The 11,299-nt window shown below is 46.1% G+C and overlaps 1 protein-coding gene across 1 annotated transcript; it reads left to right on the top strand.

Annotated features, from left to right (window-relative positions):
• The first annotated feature begins 5,873 nt into the window (after positions 1-5,873).
• On the top strand, positions 5,874-8,095 carry LOC140360060 (heat shock 70 kDa protein 12A-like). The gene is made up of 4 exons (XM_072445376.1): positions 5,874-6,162; positions 6,341-6,565; positions 6,632-6,803; positions 7,047-8,095. The coding sequence occupies exons 1-4, from the start codon at positions 5,881-5,883 to the stop codon at positions 8,078-8,080; spliced, it is 1,713 nt and encodes a 570-aa protein (XP_072301477.1). The 5' UTR covers positions 5,874-5,880; the 3' UTR covers positions 8,081-8,095.
• Positions 8,096-11,299: the final 3,204 nt, after the last annotated feature.

Raw genomic sequence — 11,299 nt, 5'->3', positions numbered from 1 at the left:
GACTAAACATGGACCGGCCTCCTGCTGGTGCCAGGGTCAGGACTAAACATGGACCGGCCTCCTGCTGGTGCCAGAGTCAGGACTAAACATAAACCGGCCTCCTTCTGGTGCCAGAGTCAGGACTAAACATGGACCGGCCTCCTGCTGGTGCCAGAGTCAGGACTAAACATAGACCGGCCTCCTTCTGGTGCCAGAGTCAGGACTAAACATGGACCGGCCTCCTGCTGGTGCCAGAGTCAGGACTAAACATGGACTGGCCTCCTGCTGGTGCCAGAGTCAGGACTAAACATGGAGCGGCCTCCTGCTGGTGCCAGAGTCAGGACTAAACATGGACCGGCCTCCTGCTGGTGCCAGAGTCAGGACTAAACATGGACCGGCCTCCTGCTGGTGCCCAGAGTCAGGACTAAACATGGACCGGCCTCCTTCTGGTGCCAGAGTCAGGACTAAACATGGACTGGCCTCCTGCTGGTGCCAGAGTCAGGACTAAACATGGAGCGGCCTCCTGCTGGTGCCAGAGTCAGGACTAAACATGGACCGGCCTCCTGCTGGTGCCCAGAGTCAGGACTAAACATGGAGCGGCCTCCTGCTGGTGCCAGAGTCAGGACTAAACATAGACCGGCCTCCTTCTGGTGCCAGAGTCAGGACTAAACATGGACCGGCCTCCTGCTGGTGCCAGAGTCAGGACTAAACATGGACTGGCCTCCTGCTGGTGCCAGAGTCAGGACTAAACATGGAGCGGCCTCCTGCTGGTGCCAGAGTCAGGACTAAACATGGACCGGCCTCCTGCTGGTGCCAGAGTCAGGACTAAACATGGACCGGCCTCCTGCTGGTGCCAGAGTCAGGACTAAACATGGACCGGCCTCCTGCTGGTGCCAGGGTCAGGACTAAACATGGACCGGCCTCCTGCTGGTGCCAGAGTCAGGACTAAACATGGACCGGCCTCCTGCTGGTGCCAGGGTCAGGACTAAACATGGACCGGCCTCCTGCTGGTGCCAGAGTCAGGACTAAACATGGACTGGCCTCCTGCTGGTGCCAGAGTCAGGACTAAACATGGAGCGGCCTCCTGCTGGTGCCAGAGTCAGGACTAAACATGGACCGGCCTCCTGCTGGTGCCAGAGTCAGGACTAAACATGGACCGGCCTCCTGCTGGTGCCAGGGTCAGGACTAAACATGGACCGGCCTCCTGCTGGTGCCAGAGTCAGGACTAAACATGGACCGGCCTCCTGCTGGTGCCAGGGTCAGGACTAAACATGGACCGGCCTCCTGCTGGTGCCAGAGTCAGGACTAAACATGGACTGGCCTCCTGCTGGTGCCAGAGTCAGGACTAAACATGGAGCGGCCTCCTGCTGGTGCCAGAGTCAGGACTAAACATGGACCGGCCTCCTGCTGGTGCCAGAGTCAGGACTAAACATGGACCGGCCTCCTGCTGGTGCCCAGAGTCAGGACTAAACATGGACCGGCCTCCTTCTGGTGCCAGAGTCAGGACTAAACATGGACTGGCCTCCTGCTGGTGCCAGAGTCAGGACTAAACATGGAGCGGCCTCCTGCTGGTGCCAGAGTCAGGACTAAACATGGACCGGCCTCCTGCTGGTGCCCAGAGTCAGGACTAAACATGGACTGGCCTCCTGCTGGTGCCAGAGTCAGGACTAAACATGGAGCGGCCTCCTGCTGGTGCCAGAGTCAGGACTAAACATGGACCGGCCTCCTGCTGGTGCCAGAGTCAGGACTAAACATGGACCGGCCTCCTGCTGGTGCCAGAGTCAGGACTAAACATGGACCGGCCTCCTGCTGGTGCCCAGAGTCAGGACTAAACATGGACCGGCCTCCTGCTGGTGCCCAGAGTCAGGACTAAACATGGACCGGCCTCCTGCTGGTGCCAGAGTCAGGACTAAACATGGTGAATCTGCGTTTCAGTTTTATGCAGCTAAAATCTGGAACCTTCTTCCTGAAGATGTGAGACAGGTTTTACTCTGACAATGTTCAAATCTAAGCTAAAACAGTTTTGTTTAGCTGTGTTTGACTGAAAGGATTTGTTTCTTTGCACTCTTCTCTTTTGTTTGTGATTTTATTAGTTTAGACAATCAGTTGGATTGATAATTTTTAATTTAGTTAATTTTATTGTATTTCTGTTTCTGTCATTTCTTTGTGATTTGATGCATTTTTCCTGCTGTGAAGCTTTGAATTGCCTCGTGTATGAAACGTGCGACACAGATAAACTTGCCTTGTGTTACAGGCGACCCGTCCGTACTTTCATAAAGGATCTGCAGAGTTCCTTCTGGCCTCTGAGTGTTACTGGTTGGGTTGTCTGATGTCTCTTCACTCTCCTCCTCTTCATCCTCGGTGGGACAGGGCAGATGAAAAGGGCCGGGCCGTCTTCCCACGGAACATTGGGCTTCAAAGACACACTCGCCTTTAAATCCAACACCAACAGAAGCATCTCAACATGTGATTTATGTTTCTAATGTTATGTAAAATGTCATAGTCCAATACAATTTTACATTTGTGTAAAGCAAAAACAGTAAAATGCACCATTTCCATGTGAGACACCTCTTCAGAAAACACACTTTACTGACGTGACTTAACCTGGCTCACACAGACTGTTCTTCACAGGAATCAATCTGGGAAGTCTCTAGAAGAAGGTGGAAGCGTCACAACAGCGGAAGAAGCAGAAAGAAATCGTGTTAAGTCCAGTGTTCAGAGAAGCACAGTCGTCTTTCTCATCCACAAAGTACAAAGTGCCATTGTGTTCACGTTTTTGACGGCGCCGCCATGTCCCTTTGGTTTGTTTGTTTTGACTTTGCCCCAAACCACAATGCTGCCCTGTGATTGGCCCCTTAAACCTTTGGTGCAGAACAAACGAATCAGCAGGAGCCAAACAAGATCGTGATGATTCATTTTGACATGGACTCGATCCAGACTTGAGGCACAATTTTACAACGAGACTTGACTTGATAAAATGGACTAAGAGTTGGGACTTGACTTAGAGGCTGTGACTTGAGACGACTTAACGCTACTACTCAAAGTTCCTATTTTCTTTATGGAGGAATTCACCAAAATTTCTATCAACAATCTTAGAGAAAAACTCTACCCTTCTTTTTCTCCTAAAGAAAGATCTCGAAAAATGGACTTTGATCCAGACTTAAGTCTAAGTCAAAGGATTTAAACTGTAAAAATGAATGCTTTGCCCAGATTTCTCTCTCTGTTCCAGACTCTGTTTGATGATGGAATAAAACTATCTCTAGATTTATACGACAAGAAACCTCGAATCTGATTTAAAACTCTACATTTATCAAAAGAAAAAGGGGGCGGGGTTTACCTTATGTGTAAATGACTTTATTTCAGGTGAAATGAGAGCGATGCAGGTGTGATCCAGAATGTCTCATACTGAGAGTCATGTGGTGCCTGAGGTTCCTGTACAGGTCTTATACTGAGAGTCATGTGGTGCCTGAGGTTCCTGTACAGGTCTTATACTGAGAGTCATGTGGTGCCTTAGGTTCCTGTACAGGTCTTATACTGAGAGTCATGTGGTGCCTGAGGTTCCTGTACAGGTCTTATACTGAGAGTCATGTGGTGCTTGATGTTCCTGTACAGGTCTTATACTGAGAGTCATGTGGTGCCTGAGGTTCCTGTACAGGTCTTATACTGAGAGTCATGTGGTGCTTGAGGTTCCTGTACAGGTCTTATACTGAGAGTCATGTGGTGCCTGAGGTTCCTGTACAGGTCTTATACTGAGAGTCATGTGGTGCCGGGGGTTCCTGTACAGGTCTTATACTGAGAGTCATGTGGTGCCTGAGGTTCCTGTACAGGTCTTATACTGAGAGTCATGTGGTGCCTGAGGTTCCTGTACAGGTCTTATACTGAGAGTCATGTGGTGCCGGGGGTTCCTGTACAGGTCTTATACTGAGAGTCATGTGGTGCCGGGGGTTCCTGTACAGGTCTTATACTGAGAGTCATGTGGTGCCGGGGGTTCCTGTACAGGTCTTATACTGAGAGTCATGTGGTGCCGGGGGTTCCTGTACAGGTCTTATACTGAGAGTCATGTGGTGCCTGAGGTTCCTGTACAGGTCTTATACTGAGAGTCAGGTGGTGCCTGAGGTTCCTGTACAGGTCTTATACTGAGAGTCATGTGGTGCCTGAGGTTCCTGTACAGTTCTTATACTGAGAGTCATGTGGTGCCTGAGGTTCCTGTACAGGTCTTATACTGAGAGTCATGTGGTGCCTGAGGTTCCTGTACAGGTCTTATACTGAGAGTCATGTGGTGCCTGAGGTTCCTGTACAGGCCTTATACTGAGAGTCATGTGGTGCCTGAGGTTCCTGTACAGGTCTTATACTGAGAGTCATGTGGTGCCTGAGGTTCCTGTACAGGTCTTATACTGAGAGTCATGTGGTGCCTGAGGTTCCTGTACAGTTCTTATACTGAGAGTCATGTGGTGCCTGAGGTTCCTGTACAGGTCTTATACTGAGAGTCATGTGGTGCCTGAGGTTCCTGTACAGGTCTTATACTGAGAGTCATGTGGTGCCTGAGGTTCCTGTACAGGTCTTATACTGAGAGTCATGTGGTGCCTGAGGTTCCTGTACAGGCCTTATACTGAGAGTCATGTGGTGCCTGAGGTTCCTGTACAGTTCTTATACTGAGAGTCATGTGGTGCCTGAGGTTCCTGTACAGGTCTTATACTGAGAGTCATGTGGTGCCTGAGGTTCCTGTACAGGTCTTATACTGAGAGTCATGTGGTGCCTGAGGTTCCTGTACAGGTCTTATACTGAGAGTCATGTGGTGCCTGAGGTTCCTGTACAGGTCTTATACTGAGAGTCATGTGGTGCCTGAGGTTCCTGTACAGTTCTTACTGCAGATGACAGACGCTTGGGTCATGAGGAGGAAGTGAAGAATCCATGGCTCAAATCAGTTCTTACGACATGGAAGGAGCTGATCAGAACAAACTAAACACAGATGTTACAAACTTCAACTGGTAAAACTTTATGACCAAAGGTTTTGTACAAATAGAACTGAGCTGAGACTTAAGGTCAGAGGACAAAAGGTCTAAAGGTTTTTCACCAGATGTAAAAGAGAATGACATGAAAAGATTTGATGAGTTGAAAGAGAAACAGACTTTTATAGTTTTTTACAAATAAAGAGGCTTGTGTGCCTCTGTGTTTGGGGCCTGTCCTGAACTATTGGAGATGAATGCAGCTCTACAAATCGTCTTTGGCTTTGGCATTCCACTTGACTTCAGAACTATGTATCTGAGCCTCAAAACTCCTGCCATGGACAATGTAAACAAATACCTCTGGAACATTCTTTAGCAACATCCGTCTCCCTGGTTCACGCTACACTATCCTGACTAATAAAGGCTACAAGTAAAAAACAGCCCATCACTACATTAAAGTCTCTACTTTAGCTCCATGTGAAGGTGTTACACTTAAATGTGGCAGTAAAATGTAAGTTTGTGATCGTGACAAAATGTGGAACATTTCCAGGGGTGTGAACACTTTGGCCAGTCACTGTAAAGGTTTTCTGAGGTAAATGAATCATCTTCATTGTTGTTTTTTCTAAATTCAAACCGGTTTTACATTCTTCACTTTGTTTCTGGGAAGTTGATGGAATGTTACAGAAGAACCAGGAAGAATCTTCAGGGACAAATGTATGAAAGACTTTTGTATTTACAGCACATTTAGATGAAATAAACTTTAAGATTATCATACGCAAAACAATTTGTCAGAGCACACACAGTTTGATCACAATCAAAATACAGTTTGCACGACTTATTTTGTTTATGAGCATTTTTTGGACGCACACCCTGGAGGCGTGGCTTACACATCAATCATGACCATATCAGCTGTGCCACTTCTCTGTGGCTGCAGACCTGTCAGTCCTGTTGAGAGATGAACGACACGTTTATCATTGCCATAGACTTTGGCACGACTTACAGCGGTTATGCCTACAGCCTGACCCCCAGAAATACAGACCCGGCGCCCCAGGGGCGGCGCTGGGGACAGGAGCATGGCCAAGACACGCCAAAGACACCCTCCTGTATTCTGTTTGACAGCAACCAGAAGTTCACGCATTTTGGATACGACGCCACAAACAAGTACTTGGAGATGGACAAAGATGACGCAACTAACTACTATTTCTTTGAGAACTTTAAAATGGAACTGTACAATAAGGTTGGTCAATTGTTGTTATATTTTTATGTTAGCGCTAATTGAGGAATAAATAACATGTTTACGGGATGATGTGACTCACTGATGTATTTCATTGTCAACTTGACATGAAATCCTGTTCAGTGGATTTGGATTCTGATTCTTTCCATATCTTATTGCTGTTGTCTTATTTCTGAAACAGAAAATCACCAATGACCTTGAGATCAGAGACGTGAACAGGAAGTCGATGAGAGCTCTGAAGGTGTTTTCTGCAGCTCTGAGGTTCCTGAAGGAAGACGCTCTGAAAACCATATTTCTTAACACAAGCGGCATGAGGTTCATTCCCTCAGACTTCACTTGGGTCCTGACTGTGCCGGCCATATGGGACTTTTCAGCTCGACAGTTCATGAGAGAAGCTGCAGTTCAGGTGAAGTTCTTTGGAACTTGTCCAACTGTATAATTATGACATTTGTCTTATATCTGGTGTTTTCAGGCAGGGATTGTGTCTCAGTTCTCTGACAAGAAACTGGTGATCGCTCTGGAGCCTGAAGCTGCTTCAGTTTGGTGTAAAAAGCTTCCATCAGATGGGTTCATTACTGAAGAACATGACAGAGCAGCGCTGCAGCAGACCCCAGGGACTCGCTACATCGTTGTAGACTGTGGAGGTCAGTATTCCCAGTGTCAATGAGAAAGAACGAGCAGCTTTTAGAGGGAGTGAGAGATGAGGAAGAGACCAAATACAAACAAACACCAACACATGAACCACAAGCCTTGATTCATTATGTAGCTCTTATTAGCATAATGGCTGTTGGCTGACCACAGCAGTACAGCACCAATCCAGCTGATATATAGGCGCCCAAGAATCTGTGAAGTCCAGAAGAAATGTCACGTTGTTTTGTGTGTTTCAGGAGGAACCATCGACATAACGGTGCATGAAGTGCTTGAAGGAGGAGCACTTAAAGAGCTGCACAAAGCCTCAGGAAATGACAAAGGAGGACAAAGAGTGGACAGAAAGTTTATACAGTGTATGAGAGAGTTCTTCTGTGACGGTCTGTGGGAGGAGTATGAGAGACAGCATCCCAGTGAGGCGCAGAAATTTATGTACGACTTTAAAATTGTCAAACTTGCCCAAGGTGATGCTAAAATGACTTCCTACTGTAATCTTGGTCGTCTTGTTAGTGAAAAGCAGAACGAGGGTAAAGAAGTGTTTAACACAGATGAGGGTCTGAGCTGGGACAAGGGCAAAGTTCTGATCTCTAAAAACAAAAAAGAGTCTTTCTTCCACGAGACTCTGGTCCACATCACTGACGGTCTGACTGAGATCCTGAACAAACATTCTGACATTAAGTACATTCTGTTAGTGGGAGGATTTGCCCAAAGCAGCATTCTGTGTGATCATGTTCGTAGAGAGTTCAGTGATCAGGCAGAAGTGCTGTGTCCTAAACACCCACAGGAGGCCATCCTGAAGGGAGCAGTGATGTTTGGACGAGACCAGTCAGTCATCAGGACTAGAAAGAGTGCATTCACTTATGGGGTTGCTTTGAGTGAACGGTTTGATGCTTCCAAACACAAGGAAGAGAAAAAGTTCACCAATGAAGAGGGAGACTGGTGTCGTGATCTTTTCTCAAAGTTGGTAGAAATGAATGAAGACGTGGGATGGAAACAAACCAAAGAGTACACCTTTGGTCCAATAAAAAGAAATCAAAACAGTATGAAGTTAAGTTTCTATCGCACAGAGAGGAAGACTGTGACTTATGTGGATGAGTGGGGGGTGGAGGGTCCGGTGGCGTCATGTCATGTGCCCATGCCTGACATTAGCAAAGGTTTGAACCGGAGAGTCAAACTTGAGGTTTTCTTTGGCTCAACGGAAATAGAAGCAAAAGCCACTGACCTTGAATCAAACAGCACAAAAATGGTCAAAATGGACTTTATCAGTAAATAGACCGTCAGCTAGTCCTGTCAGGTGACTTAAAGTAGTCTTCTGCAATAGTCAATAAGAAAAGAAAATGTCAAAGTATTTTTAGCCACTGTTTTGATATTGATGGATCATTATTGAAAGAATCTAATCAATGCATTTATTTTCTGCTTTAAAAAAGATATGAAATAACGGTTTATGGAGTTTCATCAGTAATTTAATCCTAATTGTGCAGAATAAAAATGTATTTTATAAAGATGATGTTCTTGATGTTTATTGTCAATTGAGTGGAATCCCTGCAACAAGTTGGCCAGTGTCCAGGATGTTCCCCGCTTAAGGCCCAAAGTCACTGGGATAGGCTCCAGTCACCCGCGACCCCGAAAGGGAACAAGCGGTAGAAAATGAATGAGTGGGATCCAACCCAGTCGCTCCGATTTCCAAAGGGAGTGATTGACAGGCGGATTAACCAATCAGACAAACGCACTTCTGCTGAGTCAAAGAGCAACGCACTGAACTCTGTGAATCTGAGGATAATGAAGTTACGATGTATATTCTGTTTTGAATGTTCCAGAAATATCTGAGAGACACGTGACACAAAGTCTTCTACATGTGAGAGACACGTGACACAAAGTCTTCTACATGTGAGAGACACGTGACTACAAAGTCTTCTACATGTGAGAGACACGTGACACAAAGTCTTCTACATGTGAGACACGTGACACAAAGTCTTCTACATGTGAGAGACACGTGACACAAAGTCTTCTACATGTGAGAGACACGTGACACAAAGTCTTCTACATGTGAGAGACACGTGACACAAAGTCTTCTACATGTGAGAGACACGTGACACAAAGTCTTCTACATGTGAGAGACACGTGACACAAAGTCTTCTGCATGTTAGAGACACGAGACACAAAGTCTTCTACATGTGAGAGACACGTGACACAAAGTCTTCTGCATGTGAGAGACACGAGACACAAAGTCTTCTACATGTGAGAGACACGTGACACAAAGTCTTCTACATGTGAGAGACACGTAACACAAAGTCTTCTACATGTGAGAGACACGTGACACAAAGTCTTCTGCATGTTAGAGACACGAGACACAAAGTCTTCTACATGTGAGAGACACGTGACACAAAGTCTTCTACATGTGAGAGACACGTGACACAAAGTCTTCTACATGTGAGAGACACGTAACACAAAGTCTTCTACATGTGAGAGACACGTGACACAAAGTCTTCTGCATGTGAGAGACACGAGACACAAAGTCTTCTGCATTTGAGAGACACGTGACACAAAGTCTTCTACATGTGAGAGACACGAGACACAAAGTCTTCTGCATTTGAGAGACACGTGACACAAAGTCTTCTACATGTGAGAGACACGAGACACAAAGTCTTCTACATGTGAGAGACACGTGACACAAAGTCTTCTACATGTGAGAGACACGTGACACAAAGTCTTCTACATGTGAGAGACACGTGACACAAAGTCTTCTGCATGTGAGAGACACGAGACACAAAGTCTTCTGCATTTGAGAGACACGTGACACAAAGTCTTCTACATGTGAGAGACACGAGACACAAAGTCTTCTGCATTTGAGAGACACGTGACACAAAGTCTTCTACATGTGAGAGACACGAGACACAAAGTCTTCTGCATGTGAGAGACACGTGACACAAAGTCTTATACATGTGAGAGACACGTGACACAAAGTCTTCTACATGTGAGAGACACGTGACACAAAGTCTTCTACATGTGAGAGACACGTGACACAAAGTCTTCTACATGTGAGAGACACGTGACACAAAGTCTTCTACATGTGAGAGACACGAGACACAAAGTCTTCTACATGTGAGAGACACGAGACACAAAGTCTTCTGCATGTGAGAGACACGAGACACAAAGTCTTCTGCATGTGAGAGACACGTGACACAAAGTCTTCTACATGTGAGAGACACGTGACACAAAGTCTTCTACATGTGAGAGACACGTGACACAAAGTCTTCTACATGTGAGAGACACGTGACACAAAGTCTTCTACATGTGAGAGACACGAGACACAAAGTCTTCTACATGTGAGAGACACGTGACACAAAGTCTTCTACATGTGAGAGACACGTGACACAAAGTCTTCTGCATGTGAGAGACACGTGACACAAAGTCTTCTACATGTGAGAGACACGTGACACAAAGTCTTCTGCATGTGAGAGACACGTGACACAAAGTCTTCTACATGTGAGAGACACGTGACACAAAGTCTTCTGCATGTGAGAGACACGTGACACAAAGTCTTCTGCATGTGAGAGACACGTGACACAAAGTCTTCTACATGTGAGAGACACGTGACACAAAGTCTTCTACATGTGAGAGACACGTGACACAAAGTCTTCTACATGTGAGAGACACGTGACACAAAGTCTTCTACATGTGAGAGACACGTAACACAAAGTCTTCTGCATGTGAGAGACACGTGACACAAAGTCTTCTACATGTGAGAGACACGTGACACAAAGTCTTCTACATGTGAGAGACACGTGACACAAAGTCTTCTACATGTGAGAGACACGTGACACAAAGTCTTCTGCATGTGAGAGACACGTGACACAAAGTCTTCTACATGTGAGAGACACGTGACACAAAGTCTTCTGCATGTGAGAGACACGTGACACAAAGTCTTCTACATGTGAGAGACACGTGACACAAAGTCTTCTGCATGTGAGAGACACGAGACACAAAGTCTTCTACATGTGAGAGACACGTGACACAAAGTCTTCTGCATGTGAGAGACACGTGACACAAAGTCTTCTACATGTGAGAGACACGTGACACAAAGTCTTCTGCATGTGAGAGACACGAGACACAAAGTCTTCTACATGTGAGAGACACGTGACACAAAGTCTTCTACATGTGAGAGACACGTGACACAAAGTCTTCTACATGTGAGAGACACGTGACACAAAGTCTTCTACATGTGAGAGACACGTGACACAAAGTCTTCTACATGTGAGAGACACGTGACTACAAAGTCTTCTACATGTGAGAGACACGTGACACAAAGTCTTCTACATGTGAGAGACACGTGACACAAAGTCTTCTACATGTGAGAGACACGAGACACAAAGTCTTCTACATGTGAGAGACACGTGACACAAAGTCTTCTACATGTGAGAGACACGTGACTACAAAGTCTTCTACATGTGAGAGACACGTGACACAAAGTCTTCTACATGTGAGAGACACG

Source organism: Eucyclogobius newberryi, unplaced genomic scaffold (genome assembly GCF_026437365.1).
Source record: "Eucyclogobius newberryi isolate DKJ021-1_F unplaced genomic scaffold, fEucNew1.0.hap1 SCAF_14, whole genome shotgun sequence".
In the NCBI taxonomy this organism is placed as follows: domain Eukaryota; kingdom Metazoa; phylum Chordata; class Actinopteri; order Gobiiformes; family Gobiidae; genus Eucyclogobius; species Eucyclogobius newberryi.
This window is presented reverse-complemented; position numbering and strand designations above follow the sequence as displayed.